At 41.3% G+C, this 27920-nt stretch overlaps 2 protein-coding genes across 2 annotated transcripts; both read left to right on the top strand.

The window, feature by feature from the left end:
- The first annotated feature begins 19 nt into the window (after nt 1-19).
- On the top strand, nt 20-27920 carry pxna (paxillin a). Its single transcript, XM_061688150.1, has 11 exons — nt 20-203; nt 15223-15416; nt 15521-15576; nt 15795-15931; nt 16043-16238; nt 16317-16464; nt 21220-21378; nt 23289-23462; nt 25346-25427; nt 25528-25676; nt 25772-27920. The coding sequence occupies exons 1-11, from the start codon at nt 191-193 to the stop codon at nt 26036-26038; spliced, it is 1575 nt and encodes a 524-aa protein (XP_061544134.1). The 5' UTR covers nt 20-190; the 3' UTR covers nt 26039-27920.
- LOC133408855 (uncharacterized) lies at nt 19001-20506 on the top strand. Its single transcript, XM_061688151.1, has 2 exons — nt 19001-19282; nt 19512-20506. Exons 1-2 carry the CDS (start codon nt 19061-19063, stop codon nt 19887-19889), a joined length of 600 nt encoding a protein of 199 aa, XP_061544135.1. The 5' UTR covers nt 19001-19060; the 3' UTR covers nt 19890-20506.

Genomic DNA, 27920 nt, shown 5'->3' on the forward strand with positions numbered 1-27920 from the left:
TGGTCGGGAGGTTCTCCTCCTCCTCCTCGCGGGGGCTACGTGGCCATGAGTGTGCTCAAGGGGAACTTGAAAACTTCGCTGCGTATATCCAGCGCATTTTAGCGAGCGGACGCTACGTCGGAGGAGGGGTGGCCAGTCCAAAACGGTCCTCGAAGGAGCGGATTCTCCACAGCATTGATTTCCGGACAACATGGATGATTTGGGTAAATGTAGCCCGCCGCCTTTAGCGCAACATTTCAATAACATGTGTGTACGTGTGCGTTAGCATGCTCGTGTACGCCAACACGCCTTTTAGCAGGCTGGTTTGTGTTGGGAACACGTGAATACGTCCAAGTTTGTGTGAAAGCAAGACGAGTGTACCGAACAGAGAAAGGCCTCGTGTGGCTCATTTAATTAAATGTTGCCTTCAGGTACATTACGAAAAGTCCCAATAAATGTCCCTGTTTATTAGTTCATGTGAAAATGGGAGTGGTTTCAGTGACCTTACATCGCCACCAGCATCGAACAAGGCTCGGCCACTTCACGGGTCTCTAACTTTTCACGCTTACAGCCATTCGTTTGTTTTTCACATTAGATTAGAAGGTGTTTGTGAGCTGGGTTCGACTGAGGGTGAACTACAAATGGGATGGCAAGAGTGGTATTTATAAGCTACGAAAACAAGCAGGCATTTTAAAGCCAATAATTAACTATACTGTCACAGCAGTGGTGCTTTTTATATGTTGAAGCCCAGCTGGAGGTGAATGCTGGACTTCAAATGCGGCCCTCCACATTTCCTTTTTAGTCAGCTACTTGCACCACATGTTAACAACAGTCCTTTCTATTTAGGAGCAGCCAGTAACTTGTGTGAGCTTCCTCAAGTGTAAATAGTTTAAGTCAAATACTCCCTTGTGTGGAAAAAAAACTGTGTAATTAAAAAAGAGAGCGAAACCTCAGAAGTAGGCTAATTAAACCATCAGAGCATGTTGGGACTTTTTTTTTTTTTTTTGCAACTTTAACTTTATGGTCATGGGTATTCAGAAGTCTGAATTGTAAAGTTAAGTTGAGAAGACATTTCCGAAGAAATTTGTTTATTGCATGGTAATGTGACATTTGGAATAGAAAGCATTCAGAAAAGCTACTTTTGCATCTTATTATCAAGTCTTTGCTGTTTTTGTTCTAATAATCTGGACGCGCCTGCCCGAGCGCAGAACACTTTGAATATCCAGTTAGAGCCACGCCTGGAGTTGCTAACGTGGCATTGATGACACTTCACAAAGAATATTAGTAATTCTATATCCAGTCAATATTTATGGATAGCTCCTCATCTTACATGGCTCTCCTTGAAGTTGCTGCTTAAAAAAAGTGTCACACACCCCAGTCAAATGTCCACGTCACATGGTTGCAAATACTATACTGTCGTGGTTTTAGCTGTGGTGTCTAAACTCTAAACTAGTTTCACATGGGATAGTATGTATCACGCTGAGTGTTTTGTCTCATCTATGATTATGATTCAAACAACTACTTGGGAGGTGAAGATGATGATCTACCACAGAGATGAGAACTCCGTCATGTATATTTAGCAGAGAAGAAGAGTCCCTTTTCTCAAGTGATGAGCCAGCAGCAACCTGAAACCTTCCGTTGGCCTGCAGACACCTCTCTTCCCTCTCCTTCACTTTGCTCTCTGATGCAACCGAGCTGCTTTGATTTCTCCTCATCCACAAGCTGCACAGGAGTACACGCTGGATTGTAAAATGTGCAGTATGAACCATCTGTAGGAGCAGGGCCAGTGTCAGGCTAGGGAGTGTTCAGTCCACATGAAAGCATGGAGTCACAGCCAGAATTCATGTTCCTTCTTGCTCCACCCACTCACTCCCCATGCAAGCATCCCAGTGGCCAACCACACAGGCCGCTGTCTATTGACAGTTTAAAAGATGGGTTAGTTTGCAGCAGAGCAGATCAATGCAGCTTGTAAATTTTGGTCACCCGCTTTTTCCACAAGACTGTAAATGGAAACATGAAGCGGAGCGATGATTTGAATTGCTTTGTTGTTGACACAGATGTGTTTAATCTTCTCGTGATGCTGTGACATTTCTCAAGGCAAACTTGGATTGACCTCGCCTCCTCACTTTTTTTGTCAAAGTTGTACTCAGGGTACGCACAAGCAAGAGATGACTGACAAACAGCCTCCAAGTTGGCCTTCTTTCTCAAACTCTACTGAGCACTACCTCTCAGCTCTGTTGCTTCTCATTGTGATTTGCCACACTGTCATTTTAGTGGCAGCGTTTTGCAGTTGGGCAACTCTCCAGAGCGTTTTCAGCTCAGCCGCCGCAGCGTTGGAAATGACACTCACAGAATGGGCGTGGGCGACGTACTTCTTAAATGAGAACTGATGTAGCCTACATAGTCTTAAGTCCGAATTTAGCAAATATCATATCTCGAGTCACTGTCAATCTTTACTCCATAAAACTAGGTTTTACACGATCAGGTTTTTTGGGCCCGATCAGCAAGTTTAAAAGAAACGATAACTAATCACCGATCCGATCACAAGATGGAGGAATGTGTCTATTTAAATGACCTCTTCATTTACTTTATAAATTTGTGTACTTAATTGCTCAAAAAATTATATTTACAATAAATAATGTATCTTTGTTCCTCTATTTATGACAGTGAGGCATAGTGACAGACATAACTTCTCTTAGATGGCAGGAAGTAAATACAGTAATTAACGTATCCACTTTTTGTGACATTTTTGTTTGTTGGTGTACCGTGGGCGGCATGGTGGGTGACTGGTTAGCACATCTGCCTCATAGTTCTGGGGACCGGGGTTCAAATCCCAGCCCTGCCTGTGTGGAGTTTGCATGTCCTCCCTGTGCCTGTGTGGGTTTTCTCCGGGTACTCCGGTTTCCTTCCACATCCCAAAGATATGCAGGGTAAGTTAATTGAATACTCTAAATTGCCCATAGGTGTCAATGTGAGTGCGAATGGTTGTTTGTTTCTATGTGCCCTGCGATTGGCTGGCGACAAGTTCAGGGTGTACCCCGTCTCTCGCCCCAAGACTGCTGGGATAGGCTCCAGCACGTCCGCGACCCTAGTGAGGATAAGCAGAACAGTAGATGAATGAATGAATGAATGAATGGTGTCCCGTGAGATTTTTCAATTGTAAAATATGTTCCTTGGCTCCATAAGGGTTGGAAATCACTGCTCTAGTCAGATCGTGTATTCTAATCAGTCAGGTCAAACCAACATTGCATGACAGAAATAATGGGTACTTACTGTAATGAAATTACTTTATTTTTAATTAATTTGCTCAATAGTCCAGGTTTTTATTACCTTGCACATAAAATCTAGCAAAGTTTTATCCACATGGATTTTATTTTCAACAGATGTTACATTGTTATGTTAACTCGTGGGACAAAATTATGTTTTTATGTAACAAGGATTGAAGGAGCGTGTTTACTCGCTAAAGCTGCAATCGACAACCGGACTTCGTCGAGGAAGCTCGTCTGGCTATCCAAAAGGGAGTTCACTATCTTCCCACTTATTCAAATCCTGGTCGGCAGACGATCAGCCAGCAAGCGGTCGAGAGCATCTTGCCATATGTATGGGTCGGCATTTTGCGCGATCGCTTTGAACAAAGCGATTGGCTTGGAGCGTCATCCTTTAGTCCCTGCATGATCTAAGGCGTCATTCCTGTCGGTTGCAGGAATATTTTTCTTGCCTTGGCGCAATAAATTTCTTGTACCGAAAAGCTTTTTTTTTTTTTTTTCATTTTGTCTTCACTCTTTTCTGCCATTATGTTTGTGTTCTCATTGTCTCTTGTACCCCGCCCGCCACCTCCTTCTTCTTCCTCTTCTTCCTCTGAGGGAGGGACATTCACCTCAAGGCATTGTTGCCCTCTACAGGGTGCCAATCCTCATTGCAGTTATCCAGAAGCTTGACGAACACACATAAACTGCACAAGACCCTCCCCCACCCATCCAAAAACGCCATTGACGTCTTTAGACTGCATTGGCAGGGAATAAATGGATTCTTAATGACGTCTTTGGACGGCATTGACAGGGAATGAGTTAAATGTAAAAAGGCAGTTATTTTGTCATCCCTGCCTCCCAGTTTGTCAATTTTTCTGCCTTAATAATAGAAGCCTGCCATCAAATATCTTAATGTTAGGAGTTGGACCTTGAATAATTTTGGCCTTCTAGGGACAAGTCCAGACTTGATGAATGTAACTTGTGGGTTTTTGCAGGAATCCCTCATTCATTCCTGCAGGGTTTTTTGTCCATCTGCTTAACTTTGAAGTGAACTTGCTGAAGGGCTTGAACCATATGTTGGTAGACGCACGCATGCTAATGCTCTTCAGATCACGGTCTGCTGGTGTGGACGGGTGCTTTGACAAGCAATTTTACTGAGCAGTGACAGCTCCACAGCTAGCCAGCCAGCCAGCCAACTGTCATGTCATCTCGCATGGGTCTTGATGTATCCTTTGAGGCAACATCTCAGTACCTACGGGCTTGATGTTGAAAATAACTTTACCAGTTAAAAAAATATTCAGGCGCTGATGTAGTAAAGCTGACTTCTGTTTGTTTGCCTTGTATTACCAGCTGCATTGTCAGTGTACATGGCAGAGTTTAGTAAGCTCTTCCTTGTTATGGCTGCTCCTCTGCTTGCTAAGTGTGTGATTTGTGATGGGAAGTGCCCTGACAGACCTCTGTGCTGTGATGGCAGTCAAGTGCATTGTGTGTTGCTAACCAACACTGCAGGTCACAAACACTTAGTCACTGGCTACCTATTTTGTGGACTTCCTCAGGGAGATGTCTTAGCCGAAAGGGGCAAATCCTAATATCCTAGGAACGTCATTGTTGGAGTCAGTCTCGTTGCTGTGCCGGTCCTCAGAAATGATGCCGGCTTTTACGAAAAATCAAACAACAGTGCAAGCAGACACGTTAGCTCAAGCATCCACAATACATTTACAAATTGTGGCTGGAAGGATGGCAAGCGCTGAGTTATTGCCCTCAGTCGAATGGTGACTAGAGAGATATTCTTTGCTCATTAATCCATTGCTTGACTTGGTCTTCCATCTTGGGCCACCTCGCCTTGTTTCCGGGGAAACAAGACTTCATCTTCTTGACTTGGCGAAGCTCGTTTTCCTGCTTCCTCCACTTGCGAACCATGGATTTGTTGATCTTGAATTCTCTCACGGCTGCTCGATTCCCATGTTCCTCCGTGTAACTGATAGCTCGCAGTTTAAACTGTGCTTCGTAAGCGTGTCTCTTCGTAGGTGCCATTTTGCCATGTTGTTTTGCACAATGTACACCCCGGCGCTATATATATACTGGGGGCATGCCTTTAGCGTCCTCTGTCACGCGCACCCTTCCCCCTTTAACGTCCGCATGCTGTCCTCAGTCACGTCCGGCTTTCCTCTATATAAGCAGCCTGTCGGCAGGAAATGCTCCCAGTCAGTCAAGTGGAGTGCTCATCACAGAAAAACATTTACAGATTTTGGAACTCTATGCACACAAGGCGCGCCGCGTTATAAGGCGCCCCGTCCATTTTGGAGAAAATTTAAGACTTTTAAGTGCGCCCTATGGTCGTGAAAATACAGTACTTGCGCCGTGAAGACGTGCGGGGGTAGGGTGTTTGTGTTTGGCAATGTGCCACAAAAAGCTTACATTGTCTTTGTGCTCGCATGTTTTTGACACTCTGGGCTCTGCTTCTACTAGTAGAAGCAAGTAGTCAGCTGCCGCGAACACTCGCCGCCAAGCGAGGTGGAAGATGTGACAGCCATCAAAGATGGGTTCGCCAGCAATAAGTTGCTTTTCCTGTTCTATGGTAGTAATCATATTTCTCCTCATTGGTATCTCCATTCTAATAATCCCAGACATTTTGGTTAAACTCTAAATTATATTTCTTCTTCAGTTGTCGAGCTCCCACAAGGGTAGAATGCCACAGTAATAATAAAAAAATAATTGGTCGCATGACATGCATGATGCGCAAATGGAAATATTTTACGAGTAGACTGATTCAGTGACTTCTCATGAGTCTAAAGCATTCCTTCCAAGTGGTCTTCACGTTCTGATTTCTGAGAGTGTGTATGATCATTGTGTGAGTAGGGTGAGATAACATAGTGCCCCTACATTATATCAACAGATGTTGGCAGTGTTGATAAATGTCTTTGATAAATGTGGGAAAGATAAGAGTTATCGTTGCCAAGTGTTTCACACCTGTTTGTTGGTTGTTGTACAGCATTTTATTGTCTTAACTACTGATTACCCATACAGGCATGAGCATCAAATCTGTCGTATTGATTGCGCTTTTCTATGTTGGTTAATGTTTACGCTGTCCAGTGTGCCATTCTAGTTTGTTTATTTAAAACTGTTGTAAGCATCTGGTACTTAAAGAGGATAATTCAGGGAGTTTGATACACTGCAGACAATTTGTGTTTTAATAACAGTCCCACTGATGCATGGTGAAGATTACTAATCCACACATACAGGTAGATACTGGCTCTGATACAGCAAATTGTTTTCCAGTGGAGTGATTTGCTTCTGCTTTGCAGTAACTGTCCTCTCAGTTCACTTCCCTGTGTCCTGGTCCTCCTGGAGGGGACAGAGAGCAGCTTGTTTCTGAGCCTCTGACCTACTTTACTGGAGGAAATACACAAGCAGCCCAAACTGATTGGATGTAGGAAGAAAATGTCAGATGATCTTTCCACCACATTGTTTGATGTACTCCTGCTGCCATAGAAGTATTGATTTGTGAATGATAATTTAAACCAAATATACCATACAGGATAAATATCTATTAAAAATTAACATTGAGAAAAGGAACCTGGGACTCCCCCCAACCCCCGCCCGTTGTTGGGGTGGTGCACCTGACAAACATTGCGAGTTTGAAGGATATTAGTGTGTCAGAAGCGTAGTTATTGCATTTAGGGAGTACCCATGAGTTTCTTAAGGCCGGGGTCTTCATCACACACAAGACGGTTGACCTGATCTTATGGCGATGACTTCAAGTTTTGTTTTTTTATGGCAAGTCAGCCAACTTCACTGCCATGCTCCGCCCACACGTAATGATGATTTGTAGCTTGGCAAATTAGCATTGCCTAAAATCTCTAGGACAAGTTAGGACCCCTAAAACTGCCGCTTTCTGTGTTGTTTGTGGTTCTGCTCATGATAAACATTTCTACTGAATTTCATGTTGCCAAGGGAAACTGGCTTTGAGGGCTAAACTTTCCAAAGATTCTGGACTGTACTGCAGAAAGAGTTTTTGGTTGACACACTGCAAAATGCAAATGTTCATCTGGTTAAACACCCAACCCTGCAGAATTTGGTGAGTTTTTGGTTATGGGAAAGCCTTCAAAACACTGATTTATTTTGTCTAAGAATATCAGTGGAAAAGAAACGAAGATATCTGAAGCAGGCCTTCGCACCATGTGCCTTTCCCCCAATGAGTGAGACCATCAAATAGAACGTGTAACATAGCCCAAGTAAGTTACATTCTGTAGCTTAGACTGTGACCGCATCAAGTGCAAGTTCACAAGTGAGCGTCCCTTATTGTGGTCCAAGCCCACGTGAGGGTATTCATTGTGTGTTAGCACGCAGTGCGCCGACAGGCCGTCTCACTCACAACACAACATGAAAGGCTGTCATATCGCATTATACACTGACTCGCTTCAGCTCAACACATTTCCCGTGCTGCCTCTTGAAGCTATCTTTTTCAGTTGTTCACCACTTGTGTGTTCTCGTATAGACAACGAGCTGAGGCATGTCAGGAATTTATATCAGCTGCATGAAAAACACAGGAAGAACCAAAGGAATGAGAGGAAGGAAGGAGTTGTTGGACAAAAGGAGAGCACAAATGGAGAGAAGATTTGATATTAACGCAGTTTCATTTTAAATGTCATGACATTTATAAACTTCAAAGATGAAACCTTTGTGTTTCAGCCCCACTTCAGTTTTGCCCTGAAACTCACTATCTCCCCGTGCAGCTTTAAACATCATTTCTAAAGCTGATTTGTTGTTGCCCCTTTTCTGCTAACAAACCACTATCAGCCACAATCAGATGAGTTGGGTGCATTGATTGACTATATGCTCCCATTAGCTGAGATACCCTGTACTATGTCAGGAAGACAGGGTGTCCTGCCTCTGTTGATGTCCTTTTCAGTCATGCTCTGGACTTTGTCCAATTAAATCCAGTTTACAATTAATATCAGTAATTGAGCAGTTAGAATCAACAGAGACAGAGGAAGTGACATGGCAGAGCACAAGGGGCTAGACACAATGAAGCATGGCAATAAGAAAGTGAGTGAAATTGGGAAGTGTGTCACTATGCAAACATCCTTCAAGGCTAAAATGTGGGTTGACGCATATTGAGGAGACTCCCTTCCTCCCAGAAGAATGGTATGCATTTTAATTACATGGCCATTGCTTCATGCAGGGGTTCATTACAGGAAAGCGAAAGAGGAAGTGAGAGGAAGATAAAAAGAGACTGACGAGATCTGGGTGGCAGGAGAGCGGATTAAAGGAACAAGATTTCAAAAGAGGGAGGGGGCTCTGCAGGAAAGAAGGGGATGGAAAAGGAACCATATATACATTGTGAACAATGCTCTTCATTGTGTCTAGCCCATTGTGCTCTGCCATGTCACTTCCTCTGTCTCTGTTGATTGTAACTGCTCAATTATTGATATTAATTGTAAACTGGATTTATTGCACATTTATTTTGGCTCGAATGCTTTGTTTGTCTGAAATGAGTCCTTTTTTTGGGTTCTCCCCCCAAAATTAGAACACTCTCTACTCACCAACCACCACAGCCCTAAGGTTGGGCATTGTTTGAATTTGAGCAATTCCGGTCCTGATTCCAGTTCCTTATTTCGATTCCGGTTCCAAACGATTCTCAATTCCGATTATTTTAACTTTTCAAAAACATTTGCATGGTTTAAATAAAGGGTGTCCAAATTATGAGCATTCATTTTCTTAGCAGCCCGCAGCATAGACTAAAATGAACATTTGACTTGGGGTTCTTTATAACCAGTATCTATATAAAACCTATGAACTAAAAGGCAATGTGTGTCGACACTAACCCAATTGACTTAATATTCATTCATTCATGTTTCAGCTAAACGTTAAATATAGCATTGTTAAAATCGTTATTTGGGACTGTTTTATCACGTCAAATGATTTATATGTGCAAGTTTTAACTTGACTTTCTGTTTTAAGCTTGTAGCCTTTTATTTTGAAGGGTACGCACCAGAACTTAGTATTTTGGCACGAAAGGTAACTTCACACGGCACTATTTTTTGGGGGGGGGGGGCAGGTGCTATAAAACGTAGATTCCTTTCCGTACCCACCGATGAGGCACAAGGTTAGCGTTTGTGATACTGTGAAACAATGTTTGTGTCAATTCATTCTAATGTAAAGTTGCTACTGTGAAGTTTTAGCTCAATGTTAAGCTTTTTTTTTTCTCTCATCTGCTCTTACATTGGTTTGAAGACTAAAATTAATGCTAATAACCATCAGTGCAAATGTGCAATCAACCGTTTACCTTGTTAGCTGTCTCAATGTTGGCATAGACGTTTTATATTGTTCCACTCACCCAATTGACTGAGAGTTGACTTCACTTAAGCTGTGCGGGGTGTAGGCTGAGGCTCGGAGTGAGAGTCAGAGCGTCAGATGCTACACATCGTGAAAGCCTCCTTTGTACAATATAATCTTATTCCAAGTGTTGCATTGAGGCGACTGGTCATTAATTTTAACAAAGTTAAGACAGTTTTGTCCACCGCCGTCGTTGGGCACAAGCACGTCTTTGTGTGCATTCTTCTTCGTTGGTTTTTGCCATTTCTTCGTTGGCTTTCGCCATTTCTTCTTCTGGGCATCGAAACTGGGAACCAAAATTTTAAAATTTTAACAATTCTGGGAGAACCGGAACGTTAGTCCCGTTTCCAATCAATTCTCGATACCCAACTCTACACAGCCCTGTAGTGCCTGAGGAGCGAATTCTTACTTTTAACCCAAGGACAAATTGATTAACTTTACATTTGTTATTAAGCTTTGCTCTACAGTGGAACCACTAAGATCATGTAATAATAGCAAGCGTCACATACAGTGGAACATTGATAAAACGGACCCCAAAATAATGGATATTGGATAAAATGAACCGTTGGGGCTGAACAATGTGTCCAAAAATAGTTTCCATTTGTCACTTAAAATGCCGTTGACAAAATCTGTTCGTTCCAGAATAACCCTAACCCTAAATTGTAATGTTGTGTAAAATGTAAATAAAAACAGAACACAATGATTTGCAAATCATTTTCAAACAATATTCAGTTGAATACGCTACAAAGACAAGATTTTAAATATTCAAACTGATAAAATAGTTTTTTTGGTTTTCACTGGTATTCACTCATTTTGAATTTCATGCCTGCAACAAGTTCCAAAAAAGCTGGGACAGGGGCATGTTTGCAACTGTGTTACATCACGTTTGCGTTTAACAACACTCAATAAGCATTTGGGAACTGAGGACACTAATTGTTGAAGCTTTGTTGGTAGAATTATTTCGCATTCTTGCTTGATGTACAACTTCAGTTGCTCAACAGTCTAGTAGAGTCTCCATTGTCATATTTTTGCTTCATAAAGCACCACACGTTTTCAGTGGGAGACAAGTCTACACTGCTGGCAGGCTAGTCTAGTCTCTTTTGTTACAAAGCCATGCTGTTGTAACGTGCAGAATGTGGCTTGGCATTATCTTGCTGAAATAAGCAGGGACATCCCTGAAAAAGACTGCTTGGATGGCAGCATATGTTGCTCCAAAACATGTATATACTTTTCAGTATTAATGGTGCCTTCACAGATGTACAAGTTACCCATGCCATGGGCACTAACACACCCCCATACCATAATAGATGCTGGCTTTTGAACTTTGCGCTGATAACAATTTGGCTGTTCCTTTTCCTCTTTGTTTTTGGAAATCATGGACTTCATGTCCTCTGGACCAATTTGAAATGTGGCCTTGTCAGATCACAGCACACTTTTCCACTTGGTGTCAGTCCATCTCAGATGATCTCGAGCCCAGAGAAGCTGGGCCCGAGATCATCCTCATTTCATTTCATTCATTCCTAGCATTTCATTTCATTGTCCTCATTTCTGGGTCTTGTTGATATACTGTATGGCTTTTGCTGTGCATGGTCAAGTTTTAACTTGAATTTGTAGCTGTAGCGATGAACTATGTTAACTGAACTATGTTTTTCTGAAGTGTTCCTGAGCCCACGTGGCAATATCCTTTATTGGTAGTACAAACAAATGCCCAAAAGACATCATAATCACGTTTACTGGAAAACTCAGCTAAACTCATTACGTTATTTGGCGGTAGTGCCGCCTGAGATATCAAAGGTCACGGGCATTCAATGTTGGTTTTCAGCCTTGCTTACGTGGATGGATTTCTCCAGATTCTCTGAACTTTTGATGATATTATGGACCGTAGCTGATGAAATCCCTAAACTCCTTGCCATTATATGTTGAGAAACATTGTTCTTAAACTGTTGGACTATTTGCTCACACAGTTCACAGTGGTAAACCTCGACCCATCCTTGCTCGTGAACTACTGAGCCTATCGAGGATGCTCCTTTTATACCCAATAATGACACTCACCTGTTTCCAATTAACATGTTCCCCTGTGGAATGTTTCAAACAGGTGTTTTTTGAGCTTTCCTCCACTTTCCCATTCTTTTATTGCCCCTGTCCCAACTTTTATGGACCGTGTTGGCATCAAATTCAAATAAGAGATTATTTGTAAAAAAGTAATTACATTTATCAGTTTGAACATTAAATATATTGTCTTTGCAGTTTATTCAATTGATTATAGTTAGAAAAGGATTTGCAAATCATTGTAGTCTCTTTTATATATGTACGTTTTACACAACATCCCAACTTCATTGGAATTGGGGTTTGTACTACTAAATTGGAAATGATCTTTTCAAGTTCTTGGAAACTTCTTTTTGAGAATGGGATCCTGTCAGACTGAGGGTGAATATTTTTTATTTATTTATTATTTCCTCTCCTCACTGTATTGGATATAGATTTTTGGCCACAGGAGAATGCATGCGTTCGTGGTATGTCCTCTTGGCAGAGGAAGCTGACATGCCTCTGGATTTGTGTAGCTTGTGGATGGGCTAGAGCACGCCGAGCACACACTTTTAAGTGAACAAACATGCTTCAAAACATGCGCTTCACTACTTCCAAACTACTCTATTAGCTTTGTTTACAACATTATTCATGCCACTTGGTATAGAAGCTGTGCATTTCATCCACCACCTACATTGTCATTTTGGACAATTTATGTTCTGCGTAGCCTGAGGGTAAATGGTTGAGCATTAACTTATTTTGGAGCTGCAAATTGTTTTTAATGATGGGTAAAGCCAGTTCAGATGCACAGCTAATTTGATAAGCATCCCCTGTGAAAACCATCTGGACTAACATCTGTTAACTGAGGTCTTCAGCTTCTGCAGTAGAGCTTTGTTCTGAGAACAGCAGGAGTTTGGCCAAATGACACAATGAGTTTAGCTGAGTTTTCCAGTAAACATGATTGTTGTCTTTTGGGCATTTGTTTGTTTAGTCCTCTGTAACTTATTTTATTTTTTTTAAAGCTATGTTGAAAAATAAATGTGGAAAAAAAAGAAAGCTGAATCTGGTGGCACGGTGAAAGACTGGTTAGCACAGCTGCCTCGCAGTTCTGAGGACCCTGGTTCAAATCTTCCCCTTGCCCAGAGTCAGCTGGGATAGATACCAATACGCCCGCGATCCTCGTGAGGATAAGCGGTAGGGAAAATTGATGGATGCATGGAAAATCTAATCTACAAATTAAAATCAAACCTCAACTCTAATAGGTGCCATACATAGAGTACATTAATTGTGTTTTTGTCCACTTGTCAAAAGACAAAGCATTTCTTACTCTGCCTTCGTTGGGGTTTGTGTTCTACATTGACTTGAACATAACCCCCCCCACCCCACCCCCCCATAAAAATTTCTATTCATTTGCCTTCCCTTTTTTCCTGTTTAGATTACACAACCTTAAACATCTTTGTAGGGCCTACACTGGTATTTCTTGTCACATCTCACCGAAGTATGAGAAATGTCAAGAATCTTGGTTAGAACACAGGAAAACCACACACCACATACATTTTGTCTAAAAACAGTATGCTATTACAATCATATTGACTTCCCCTTGGCATGCTGATTACAGATCTATACTGATCTTGATGTGAATTTTTTATTTTATTTTCTACTCTCTTACTTCTCAATATCTATGTTTGTGCTTCTCACAAATGGTTGACTTCAGCAGTGTACACAGTTTTGTAAAATCCACAATAAAACACTGGGCAATGAGACTGTCCACAGTGGAATTTCTGCTGTGCAACCTAGTCTACTGGCATGTGAGCCATGCTAATCGTGCTAATCCTAACTCAGTCCAAGTAGATCTGCTATGGATCTGGTCTTGCCTCTGCTGTGTCTCCTCGCTGTCTAGGGACTTTTACTGATGATACAGTGCTATTCTAATTGTTGGTTTCCAGGTCGTCAGATATTTCTAATGTTAGTGTTTTGATCTTGCTGTTGTATTTAAAGACCAAATTTGATGCTAAGTAGCATGCGAGGACCCCAGAGAAGGCCAGACAACAATTGTTTAAAGTTTTATTAGAATGGTAGTTGAACAGTCATGGCAAAAAGAGGGACTGATACAGCTGTTAACTTTTGAGTTAGGGGTGCCATTGCTTATAAAAGAACTGCTTCTCCAATCCCAGAGGTAATTAATAGGCAGCCTCTGGAACTGGACCGAGGCACCTTTCTAAACCCAGACAAATTAATTTGTGGATCTAGTGTTTGTTTTTACCCAAGGATTTTCTAATAGAAGGCATAGCTTTTACTTTTGTAAGTGCTGTTGGCTAAAAATATTTTTTTTTTTCCAGAGGAGTTGGTTATATAGTTTGTTTACTTGATTTTCATTATGTTTAAAACTAATAGGTATTTCATGTAAATTGTGTGAACCTGTCTTTTATTTATTGTGAAAACTTAAAGGGGACATATTTTTCAAACAAACGTTTTCTCGTATTTGGGATGTGATATTGTCTCTGTGGTGCCTCAGTAAAAAATTTAAATATGAATTAAAGTCGTCAATGCATTCCTGAGTTCTAGATGTTTTTCTGCCGAGAGGCCTGAAATCAGGTCATTCGAATTATGTCACAAGCGAAGATCTCCGCCTTCCCTTTCCTCTCCCGAGCCAGCGATGTCAACATAACAAACACGTGTGCTCTCCCAAGGGGGTCTTCTACACGGAGGCAACCATTCAGAGGAAAGGGGTCGGTCTTAGCCAAAAATGGAGAAAGCAAATACAAAACTGGGTCAAACAGAAGTAGCAGTCAAATGGGCCTTTTCTGGGCACCCGTATCACAAAGTGTTTTTTGGAATAAAATAGACACTTTTATACTAAGTCTACGTTAGAGAGTCACTCCATGGAGGTCTAATTAGCCAAAATACAGGACCTTTTAAAAAAAAAAAAAAAAAAAAATGATATAGAAAATATCTGAGGAGCTCTCGTTGCACAAGAATAAACATACTGGATGATTTATAGTAGTACAGTTTACCAGTAGCTTTAGCAGGAACTAATGTATGCATCCATTATAACTCCTCCAATGGGACCCAACTCGGTCAAACAAATTATGTTCCAGTTGAGGATCCCTGTACTTTACTGTATCTAATTTCCCTCACCGTCTCTACCGTGAGTAACGTGCCAAAGTTGGAAGACTCCTGTCAGTCGTCATTTGCATGCTTGGCTTGCTCTCTTGAGGCAAGTAGCTAAGTTGGTACTGGCATGCCACTGCTGTGAGGTGAACACAAGATGCCGCTGCCATTACATTTACCTAACCCTCCCCCTCTCTCTCTCAATTGTCACTGTTTTGTACACTTTAAGTCATGTGCAGTTAGAATAACTTTTGGTTTTGGTACATGTTGATACATGTTCCATGACCCCGCCCACTGGTAATACTTTGAGCACATGAAGAGACTCAAGGCAGGTCAGGGTCAATGAATAAATGGCTGTGACTGTTCTTCCCTCATGTGTGCATCTGTTGTGGTTAAGTTTCAATTGACTATTTTAGTTTAGTATAAGCAGAACTGTAGATAAGTTGACTGACTGAATAACAGGCATACAGTATAATTGTTTTGTACAATATTATAAAATATATTTCTTTCTTCTGTGTAGATGCTTTGTTGGCGGACCTTGAGACCACGACATCCCACATTTCAAAACGTCCACTTTTCTTGTCTGATGAGACAGCCTATGCTCTCCCTGTTGGGGGTGAGACACAGCAAGATATCTGCTTTTCACCCCAAGGCCCACCCATTCCCTCTGAGAAAACCCTCAATGGATTACAGGACACAGACCCAAATATTCCTGTACGTATCATAGTAATTATCAAGATGATTTTATGTTCATCACTCTAAAAAGTTACTTTCATTTAAATGGACAGACTAATTCACATGTGACTTCCCCTTCTCAGTCACTAGATCGCAGCAGTCCACCTCAACCTGCCGGAGAAGAGGACCATGTATACAGGTAGAATGCCTTTTTGAGGACAAAACATAACCACAAACAACCTGTAATAGTGTGTAAATTTGAACTAAGGATACATTGTTTTTCACAATAATATTCTGACCATTGTTATAAAACCAAAAGATCTCCCTTCAAATGCTGTAGTAATGCCACCATGTGTATAGTGTAAGTTTTTAGTCTCTGTTAATGATGTATGTTGAATGTATTTGCTTTATGTGCAGTTTCCCTAATAAGCAGAAGACCAGTGAATCTTCACCTGGCATGAACCAGTCCTTTGGCAGCAACCTGTCAGAGTTGGACCGCCTGTTGCTGGAACTCAACACTGTCCAGCAAAGCACCCCGGCCTTCCCAACTGAAGGTTTGCCCATTACCTGGTTCAGTTCAATGTCTTCTCCTTTTCATAATGTGGAGAAAAAAGAAAAAAAGATTTACAGTTTGCTGAAAGCATAAATACCTTTTTTGTCAATAGAAGAGGCAGCCCCACCTCTACCTGCCAGCATTGTGGTCCACAGTATTCAGGAGAATGGAGTGTCCGTTTCATCCCTGGTCTCACCACCTGTGTTGGAGAAGCCCAAACGCAGTGCTGCGGTGCGAGGAATAGAAGACGTACGACCAAGTGTGGAGAGCCTTCTGGATGAGCTGGAGAGCTCTGTGCCCTCGCCTATGTATGTAAAATCCATCTGTTATAACATAAACATTGTTCTGACAAGTCAACAATTGCATTTATCCCATTCCTCCTCTAGTCCTACTTCCTTGGTGGTGTCTGATGGGCAGCTTGATGGACAAGAGGAAACACAAGCACAGCAACAAGCAAGAATGTCTGCGTCCTCTGCCACACGAGAGCTAGATGAACTGATGGCCTCCTTGTCAGACTTCAAAGTCCAAAGCAATGTGAGCATTTTTTTATTTGATAGTTTGGGAACGGGTCTATATACAGGTATATGCAGATTCAAAATAGAATGCAATGGAACCATATTAATGGTCATAATTTTAAACATTTGAAAACTTTATATTTCTAAATCTAATCACTTAAAGTTAAAAACAAATTATTATTTTCTCCTAAGAAAGCATTGCTAAGTTCACTACTGTACGACAGTTCTTGTTTTTTTGTGTGTCTGTGAGACATTACCTTCCATTCCCTTCCTCTCAATGTATTTTTCTTGATCTGTTTCTCTTTTCTCTACCACTGTGTATGTCTTTGTTTATACGTATGTACTGTGTGTGTTACTGGTAGTCTGGCTCTCAACTCTCAATGAACCAGGAAGTGGTAGACTCCTCTTATCCTGCTTGCTCACCTATGGTCACCCTTGACACTCTGTCCTCAATTACCCATATTGACTCATCTGTGGATATTGATCCTTCATCTAGTTACACCTCACCCTCCTGTACCCCTCTTCCACTGGAACTCCACATAGATGAAGATGGTTGTTCAGCCCCTACCTTTACTGCTGGTTCAACTGTCATGGTTACAACATCCAAAAAAGAAAGTGGTGGCATTGACACCTCTGATATCTCTCGTTTGGAGAGCTTCAGTGTTTCGTCTACCCCAAAGCAACCCATTAAAACTGAACTTAGTAGCTCAGCTAGTCTGTCAGTCACTGAAGTTTCTTCTGATAAAGCCTCAAGTTCATTGGGAAAGAATTCAAGTAGTTCCAGTTCAGAGCCTGCTTCTCGGAATCCCTGTTTAGTAGATCTTTCCAACCTAAGTCCACTTACTTTGGCAATACAGTGTCGACCAACACCCACAGATCATGGCCAAGATGTACTTGAAAAGAATGAATGTCCAGTAACGCCAACAGCTCCAGAAACATGGCCAATATCTGCTAGCCCAGTAACTGCTCCAAGACTATCAGGTCAGGTTTCAAGTAGTGTTCCCAAGAGTCCAGTGTTAATTCCAAGTCTCTCAAGTCCAGTTCCAAAGCTTGCAAGTCCTGTGACTGTCCTCGGTGTCTCTAGCTCAGAAACTGCTTCCAAAAGTTGTAGTCCAGAATTAGTCCCTAAGATTGCACACCCAGTAATGCTTCCAAAAATTTCAAGTCCAGCAGCAATTCGAAAAAGTAAAAGTCCAACTCCAAAAAGTCCTGCTATAGTCATCAAAAAGACCTACATGGTTGCAGATACTAGTAGTAGTACCCGAGAGTCACCAGTATTGCTCTCTGCTTTATCATTAACAAGCCCGTCTTCCCCTCCTACCAAAAATCAGCGAAGTGAAATAATGGACTTAACATGGCCATGCCGGGAGCCTGTATTGGATAATGCCTTAGATAAACTTTTAGCACCTGACTTGACTCAAGCAGATGAGAGCCAACCACCTACTTCTCTTATGCCTGGGGATGAGTACAGACCATGGGATGAAGATGATCGCGTGTACCCAGATGTGAGCCGAGAGGCGACCCTGACACCAATGACTGAAGCTAGTTGGATTGATGAGTGGTTCACCCCCTCCACCTGCCCAGGGACACCAGATGCAACGCTGGATCTGCCTACACAGCAGCCATCTGCCGTTGAGCGTTTATCAGCTTCTGGCCAAGTAGGAGAGACATCAAATCATCTCCCAAAATAAGCTGGCATAAAGTAAATTTAGTAACTGTAGAACATATCCCAAATATCTTATTTTGCCCAAAATAAGATGGCATGAAGCAAATATAGTAACTGCAGAAAATATCTCAAATACCTTATTTTGCCCAAAATGAGCTGCCATGAAGTAAATGTGGTAACTGAAGAAAATATCCCAAATAGCTTATTTTGGGAGCGAAGTTCCTACAATTCAAAACAAGCTGTGGAAAAGTACATTGTATTTGAACTCAGAGTCATCAGTGTGGTGTGATGCATGGCTTGTCACTGCATAAGAATTGCAAAAGGCTCTGATGGAATAGGTCTCCTTGGAGAAGTTTGTGGCTGATGTTGAAAGAATTGCTAATAGGATGACTGCATGCCCCTACTTGCCTGAGTCAGGAATTATGTTCGTCATAGGACCTTGCCTGTGATGTTTACGCAACCAGAAATGATGCAAACACCCATCCATCAGTCCATCCATTTTCCATACTGCTAATCCTCAGGGAGGCTGGATTTGAACCCGGTTCCTCACATGTAGACTTAAACCTTTACCCGACTGCTTTTCTATGCAAATATTCAGTTTTTTTTTTTCTTGATCTTCATCCTAGATTTGGCTCATGCAAGTGCTTTGTGATGTATTATCTTGGGTTTCTGGCATGCTATGCCTCACTTACCTACAACAAATGGCTTTGAGATGCAATGACAGAAGAGTATGAATTTTTTTTCTTCCCCTGCAAAAAATTCAATTGGAGATAACTGTGTGTGTGGTGCAAATGCGGAACATTTTGACAGATGCATATTTTGGAGTGTTATTGATTGTTCGTCCTGTGCTTGAAACCAAACATGGAATTTGGCACAACCTCCACTATCATTTACTCTCCAGCTCAAGTCGGTTATACGTCGCACAAAAGAGACCTCCAACGTGCACCCGATGTACAAGGATGGAGTAGTGCGACGTAAAATGGGACCTGTTATTGTGAATAAGAGTAATTCACAAGATCGGCTCATTGAAGAGCTACAGGGAAAACTAGGAATTGGCCATGCAAAACGCCGGCGTAAACAACAGCCAGATGACTGGCTGACTGAAGGCGTCATCGTGATGTCAAAACCACAGCGAATACGTGAAGAAACGGCCCTGCCACCTCTGGATAAGGTAGAGCTTAGAGACACATAGCATCATGTTAACATCTAGTTCAAATCTACAGATAAGATTGAGTTTTGGTGAATGATCTGTCAAGTAAGTGGAAAATATTGTTTTGTAACTTGTGATTTTGTGGACACGTTTTAGTTTGTCAATTCTATTTTCTACTATTTCTTCTTCTTCCCTATTCTTGTGGTTTACTTGCTCTTCTTTGCCATTTCCCTTCTCACTCCCCCTCCAGATCATCATCCCTCCTGAGTCTCCTGTCCCCCAGAGAAAAGTCCTCCCCCCTCTGAAGTCCCCTCCAGCCCCCAAAAAGTTACCCCCAGTAAAACAGACACCGCCACCACTACCACTACCGCCGCCCCCTCCTACCCCTCCCCCACCGCAGGGACCTACCCCACCGCCCCCAAAAGATCTTACTCCTCCTCCAAGGGAGCCCTTGTCTCCCCCTGTGCAGCCCCCTCCATCACCAAGCCCCCCACCCAAGCCCATCACACCACCTCCATCCCCCAAGGTCTTTCTATCAGTGTCCTGTCAGACAGAGTATGACGCCCTCTTCCCACCTATGCAGGCATGGACCATCACTCTTAACCTCTTTCCCTATATCTTATCCTAAAATTATATCAATTTGGTGAACTTTAAAACTACTGGTGCCATCTCGAATGTGCTTGACCATTGCAACTTGCAACTGCAGTTTATACTGTCTGGATTTAAGGCAGCTGCAGGGTTGTATAGTCCTTAGGTCTGTTTTTGGTAGCAAGCTGGAAACGGATAACCTCGGAGCGTCGCCTGAAACCCAGTCCAGGTTATGAGTGGCACTGGCACCCAGGCTAGAGATACTGAGCCGCTTTTTCTAATTCTGACATATGACAGTGGCTACAGTTGTGTGTTCTGAGTGGAGTTTAAGCGCTTAGAGGCAAGTTCAGTGTTACCCCTCCTGGCCATATGCAGGAATGGTTGGCTTGCGGTGCAACTGAAACCTCATCTGCCATACGACAGCACATTTATCACTACACTTATAGCCTTTCCCACTGGAGAATAATTAACTGTTGCCATATCTCAAAGACCAGTATACCAGTGTATAATCACCATGAATAGGGTGCTTTTTTTCTTCTTCTTTTCAGTCAAGAAAAGCCGAACACTAACCCACACACTATATCTTTTATCACTGTTACATTGCAAATCCGAAAGGTAGGCACTGTATATCCAGAGGTTGTAATAGGATAGCTAATGAGAGACTGAGGTTGTGTTCACACACTTGGGTTTCGTTAAAAACTCCAGTGTGATTGCTCCACGGTTCATTTGGTCAAGTGTGAATGCTATCATCCGAACCCTGGTGCACACCCAGCAAGTGGACAGAGTTCACTTGAAGAACAACTGTTTGGTTCACTTCATCTTAACTGTGAAAATTCCATGGACTAAAGACTGAAATCACAAAATATAGCAAAGAATGATCGTGTGGAAGCACGCACATGCTGTAGGAACTGTTAATGGTTTTAAAAATGCATTTTAGAAATCTCAGTCAGTAAGTATAGTACCTTTTTTTTATTTTTTATTTTTTTTTAAATAATAATTAAAAAAAATAGTGTGTAGCTTAGTATTATTGTTTTGATAGCTGGAGTTTCATCATACAATGTGTCTGAAACTCTGTCCAATAAGGTTGTGACTATGAAGATCCTTTTTACTGGGCAGCTTTTGGTCCGATGCTAAAAATTCATGGTGAACACTATATGCTGTACTCAAACTTGTAGTTACTCCGGTCCGGACCATCCAAAAAAAAAATGGTCCGGTGGGCTTTAGAGTTCAGTAGCATTTCTTTTTTTTTTTTTTTTTTTTTTTTTACTGAACTGTGTTTGTGTCAATGTAGCCAAGAAAACCAGAAAAGAGAGGGAGTCTATTTGTTGCCTTTTCAAGCCCTCATACTAACCCTCTACAATCTCTGTCAGATCCAGTCACAGGGAAAGACGTCTCCCACTGGACCACCCAAGCCAGCAAATAAACTGGACAACATGCTGGGGAGCCTGCAATCAGACCTGAACAGACTGGGGGTCCAAACTGTGGCGAAGGGTGTCTGTGGTGCCTGCAAGAAACCCATTGTTGGACAGGTGATTCAATTGTGTAGAACTTGCACATGGTCAACACAAACCCGTTTGATGTAATTGCATTAATGTATGGCTATGGTACACAAGATTTGTGTGAGCACTCGTGTGAAACTACATGCTAAATGTCACCAAAGTGAAAAGGAATTATCTCTGTAGGATTTTATTAGGTCATTATCATAAGACACTTGAGTGTGTGGATAAAGATCAAGTTGTTTTGACACTATTTGCTTTGTAAATACAGTGGCTGAAATAATTATTTAACACGTCACCATTTTTCTCACTAAATATACTTCCAAAGGTGCTATTGACCTGAACATTTCACCACGTTGGGAACAACCAAAGTAATCCATACATACAAAGAAAGTAGAACAAATAAACTCAGAAATTTAATTGTGTGTAAAAATGTGAAATGTCATAGGGAAAAAGTATTGAACACATGAAGAAAGGGAGGTGCAAAAGGCATGGAAAGCCAAGACAACACGTAAAATCTATCAATAATCAAACAGCAATCCAGCCCCTTGTCAGTGAAAATGAATATCAGCTGGTTCAGTCCTAACTGATGGCCTACAAAAATGTTGAATTGCCAAGCTGTGAGTCAAGACACATCTCATGACGGGTAAGAGCAAAGACCTGTCTCAAGACCATTGCAAACTAATTGTTGCACAGCATAACAATGGCATTGGTTACCGGCACATATCTAAGCTTCTGAACGTTTCAGTGAGCACGGTTGGGGCCATAATACGTAAGTGGAAAGCCAATCATACCATTGTAAAATTGCATCAATCAGGTGCTCCTTGCAAGATTTATAACAGAGGAGTGCAAAGAATAATCAGAAGAGTTGTCGAAGAGCCAAGGACCACCTGTGGAGAACTTCAAAAAGACCCTGAATTAGCAGGTACTGTTGTCACAAGGAAAATAGTGCGTAGTGTACTCTGCTGCCATGGCGTGTATACACGCTCACCACACAAAACCCCATTGCTGAACAAAAAGCATCTCAACGCTCGTTTAAAGTTTGCTGAACATTTGGACAAACCTGGGAGAATATAGTCTGGTCTGCTGAGAGCAAAATTTAACTCTTTGGATGCCATAATGCACATGTTTGGAGGAGAAATGGCCTCTGCACATCACCCAAAAAACACCATACCAACCGTGAGGTTCGGAAGTGGGAACATGATGGTGTTGGGGCTGCTTTTCAGCTAATGGTACTGGTAAACTTCACATTATTGAAGGAAGGATGAATGAGCAAATGTACTGAGACATTCTTGACAGAAATCTTCTGCCATCTACGAGGATGATGAAAATGAAACAAGGGTGGACATTTCATCAGGATAATGATCCAAAACATACTGACAAGGAAACTCTCAATTTGTTTCAAAGAAGAAAAAAATAAAGCCGCTAGAATGGCCCAAGCTAATCACCTGACTTGAATCCCATCGAAAACCTATGGAAAGAACAGAAACTCAAGATCCATAAAAGAAGCCCACGGAACCTTCAAGATTTGAAGACTGCTTGTGTGGAGGATTGGGCCAAAATCACACCAGAGTAATTCATACGACTAGTTTCTCCATACAGGAAGTGTCTTGAAGCTGTCATTGCAAACAAAGGCTTTTGTACAAAGTGTTAAATAAATACCAGTTGGCGTGTTCAATACTTTTTCCCTGTGCCATTTCACATTATTACACACAACTTAATTTCTGATCTTATATGTTCTACTTTCTTTGTATGTATGGATTACTTGGGTTGTTCCCAACATCTGGTCAGATTTTCATGTCAATAGCACCTTTGGAAATACATTTGAGAAAAATGGTAAAGTGTTAAATACTTATTTCAGCCGCTGTAAATATTTTCTCTGTATCAGGCATTTTGCCTTGCAGCCCATTTTTATTTAATCCCTTTTGCGGTTAATCCCCCAGGTGGTGACTGCCATGGGAAGAACGTGGCACCCTGAGCACTTTGTGTGCACACACTGCCAGGACGAGATTGGCTCCAGGAACTTCTTTGAGCGTGAGGGACAACCTTACTGCGAGAAAGACTATCACAGCCTCTTCTCACCACGATGCCACTACTGTAATGGACCCATACTGGATGTTAGTAATGCAAACATGAACACACATGCCATAACCTACTATAATCCATGGAAGGTTGTGTATAGTTATTTATTCACAGGCTAATGGAACATGGCCATTATTGGATGAGTGACTTCTTGTGTGGTACAGACAGACACTCATACGTTCATTTCCGTGATTCACACACACACACCCGCACATACATGCACGCACAAAGGCATATGCATGCAAACACACGTACACACAGTTCCAGTGTCCCTTGAGGGGGAAGTGACTTGTGGACTTTAACCAGGGAATGTCCAACATTAGTCACTCCCAATATTTTCCAATCTACCACCTCAGAGCGAGTTTGATGCATCCATAGTTGACTTCGCAAAAGCAATTGTCATGAATATATGCAGTGCAGTGGGAAAGTATTTGCCCCCTTCTCAAATTCTTTTTTTTTTTTTTGTAATTTCCCCACTTTAAGATAATCAAACAAATGTAAATATCAGACATATGTATATAACCCAAGTAAGCATCTAATGCAGTTTTAAAAAGATGATTTTAGTTTAGGAAATACTATTCAAAGCTACCTGACCCTGTGTGAAAAAGTAAGAGCCCCCCCCCCCGTTAAATCATGAATTAACTCACGCGCATTTTATTATTATTATTATATATAAAGAAAGATGAGTTCATTTTCACTGACCAAACCCAAGCATGACTATCTCCAGACCTGTTCAATCGAGAAATAGCTTAAATAGAACCTGTCTGACAAAATGAAGTCAGCCAAAGGATTTCAAAACGTTGCAACAAAATTACATGATCCAAAGAAGTTCAAGAACAGATAGCAAGTAAATTAATTGACATTTATCAGTCTGGAAAGGGTTACAAAGCCATTTCTAAGGCTGTAGGGCATCAGTGAACCACGGTGAGAGCCATTATATACAAATGGAGAAAACATGGAACAGTGAACCTTCCCGGGAGTGGCCGGCCTACAAAAATTACGGCAAGAACACAGCGACAACTTATCCAGGAGGTCACAAAGGAACCTAGGACAAAATGTAAAGATCTACAGACCTCCCTTTCCTCAATATATAAAGCTATACTGCTCAATCTAATAAGACCCAATATTGTTAACATATTGTTAAATTAATACCTCTCTGACAGTTTCAATCAGAACTCAACATTATCTTTGTAAAGGCAGGATTTGTGATACAGCTGTTGTATTGGAACTTGCTAGGTTGTGCACGTGTACTTAATGTTGTGGCCATTAATTATGCAAGTGTACTATCTTGTGGCTTATGAGTCCATACCAGTGATTCTCAACCAGTGTGCCGTGAGCGCTCTTCAGGTGTGCCGTGGGAAATTATAGAATTTTACGTAACTGCTCAAAAAAATTATTTACAAGAAATAATGTATATTTGTACATCTATTTATGCCAGTGAGGCATAGAGATGGACAGAACAAATTAATGCTATACTATGAGATGGCAGGAAGTACATGCAGTAATAAATGTATCCACTTTTTGTGACATTTTTGTTTGTTGGTGTGCCGTGATATTTTTCAATTGTAAAATATGTGCCTTTGCTCCATAAAGGTTGGAAATCACTGGTCTATACACACAAATCCAATCTGCATAATCGGACAGCAGTTGTCTAAGTACATCTAAGTACTGAATTGTAGTTTTTTGTGACCTTGCTCCCCCTGGTGGTGAGGTTAGGATACACATTCCTTATACAGTACTGTGTGTGTGTGTGTGTGTGTGTGTGTAAGTGTAAGTGTTTATAACCATGCTTTACAATGAGTAATGTGTTATTTTAAACATTACACATTTACATAAGATGAGTGATCCCTTACAGGTTTCAAATGTTAGTGGCTGACAACCTTCAGACAAACTGACCATGATTGTTGTCGAATCACAGAAAGTGGTGACTGCTTTGGACAAGACTTGGCATCCCGAGCACTTCTTCTGTGCCCAGTGTGGAGCCTTCTTTGGACCAGAAGGTACTAAAGCACTCCCTGAATATCTAAATATTCAGGTTGATGTTATTAAAAAAAAAAAAAACATGCAGGAGTGTCAGCATGAATCATTGCTTTTCTGCAGGGTTTCATGAAAAGGATGGAAAGGCGTTCTGCAGGAAGGACTACTTTGACATGTTTGCTCCGAAGTGTGGAGGCTGTGCACGGGCTATTCTGGACAACTACATCTCTGCACTCAACTCACTTTGGCACCCTGAATGCTTTGTTTGCAGGGTGGGACACTTGTGGCTCTATATCTTAAGTAAAATTACTTGACATATACAGTAAGTAGACCACCTGATTTCATTGCACATTGTTGTTGTTTGCAGGAATGTTTCACGCCGTTCATAAATGGCAGCTTCTTCGACCACGAGGGTCAGCCGTATTGTGAGGCGCACTACCACGAGCGGCGTGGCTCGCTGTGCTCAGGCTGCCAGAAGGCCATCACGGGGCGCTGCATCACAGCAATGGGCAAGAAATTTCACCCGGAACACTTTGTGTGCGCTTTCTGCCTCAAGCAGCTCAACAAGGGCACCTTTAAGGAGCAGAATGACAAGCCATACTGCCACGGTTGCTTTATTAAACTCTTCAGCTAGACTGTACACCTTTCCTTGCTCTTCTAAATGCACACAATGGGTGTTTTTGTACCACATGCATGAGTCTGAGACAGGGTGGGTCACATCATTACAGATTCATGTTTGTGACTTTTGACACTGAAGTGATTTTCTTGCCTATCCAATTTCTCAGGCTTTTGCTACAGGTGTTTTATCAGCCCAAAGAGATTTTTGTTTCGGGTTTTAATCCTGTGTCAAGCAACAAAATAATACAAATCTCCCCTTGTGTTTGTATAAACACAAATGCATATGAGGTTGTTTTCTTTTTTCTTTTTTGGGACAATGTAACTCCAATTTCCTGTACAAAAGGTTGGATTACCTCAGTGCAGGACAAAATTTAAGTCACATTGTCCACCTGTGTCAAAATAGTCTTTTGAAGAAGCATGGCGCGTGGAGAGCAGTTAGGACACTTGTATGGCCAATTGGTTTTAACAATCTGAACAAACCTCCAAACCAGTTATCTTTGCACTCTCCAAACACAGATCTCTTGATGAGACTGTCATATGGTGAATTTTACAATTTGTCGCTTTTATTTTTCTACTCTCCAATTACATCTAAGAAAAGGATCAGATGTTTAGTCGCTTCAGGTGCTTAGGTAGGTAGCTTACTCAAAGTGTAATCTGTGTTTGTTGGCTAATTACTGGTGGCTCTTAAATTAGTAGTTTAATGCCAGAGGGAATAACCATATCAACCCTCATTTTCTTTTTATTCTGCCATTCACTTAGAAATAGGCACACTTACTGATGTTAACTTTTGGGTGCCATTTAAAAAAAAAAAAAAAAAAAGTTTAAAGAAATGCAGATATTTCACATCTGTATTCATGCACAATTTATAAAATTACAATTATTGTCACTACAAATAATGCATCTGTTCAGTTTTAATTTTTACAATTGTGAATTTATCACCATTTAATACAAAAAGACTGGTTTATGCTGTCGTTTTAAAAGCACTAAAAAACAGCTGTCAAAATCTGAATCCACAGTAAATCCATGTAATACTCTTGACCGTGTAACAGAACTGTGTTTTGTCACTGTTTAGAAGACAATATATATTTGTAATTTGCATTGCAATGGAGAGAGCTGGCTCTACTGACATGCAGGCTGATGGTAGTCCAGCCTGTTCTCTGCCATGTACATACAAACACACCTTTACCAGCTGGTGGTTAAAAAAAAAACAGTGCGCAATATTTTTTTACCACAAAACTCAAATCTATGATGTTGTTACAAGTGCCAAATGGGTAGCAGGTTGTAGTGGGCTACATGTATTTAATCACACCGTGTTTGACTAAGATTCTCCGTGCACATTGCTTATTTTTCATCACTGAGTGGGCAAAGTGTTTAATATACATTTATGGTTGTAAGGTGGAGGATGCAATGTGCCAAATGTGACAATGCAATAAGGTCTTATACACTGTGGTCTTTCCTGTGATTTGAGCCTTTGTGGTCTGAATTCAGGGAGACTTGTCTGCTGTGCTGTAGCTACTTTCTAAATGTGCACAAGTACACTGTAGTAGATGAGCAGAAGAAGAAAACAGGAAAGCCACTTGTTGAGCATTGGAGCTGACAGTTACTGTACACATCCTGCTGATTTTGACTTTGCATATTGCACGTTCAGTTAGACTGCTTGCCTACAAATATTGACAGAAATTGATTTTTATTCTCCATGTAATCTTAGTTACCTCTTCGTTTCTACCTGTCAATGAAGATGAACCTTCTACTTTTAGTGAAATACGTTATAGTAAATTTTGTGATCCTTAAGCATTTTATTTTTAAGAGTTTTGGCTTGCTTGGGTGCTATGTAAACTTGTGATGGGGCTGATTACAGATTAATGAATCCAACCAATGCAAATAAAATAAGATCTGGA

Source organism: Phycodurus eques, chromosome 10 (assembly GCF_024500275.1).
Source record: "Phycodurus eques isolate BA_2022a chromosome 10, UOR_Pequ_1.1, whole genome shotgun sequence".
NCBI lineage: Eukaryota > Metazoa > Chordata > Actinopteri > Syngnathiformes > Syngnathidae > Phycodurus > Phycodurus eques.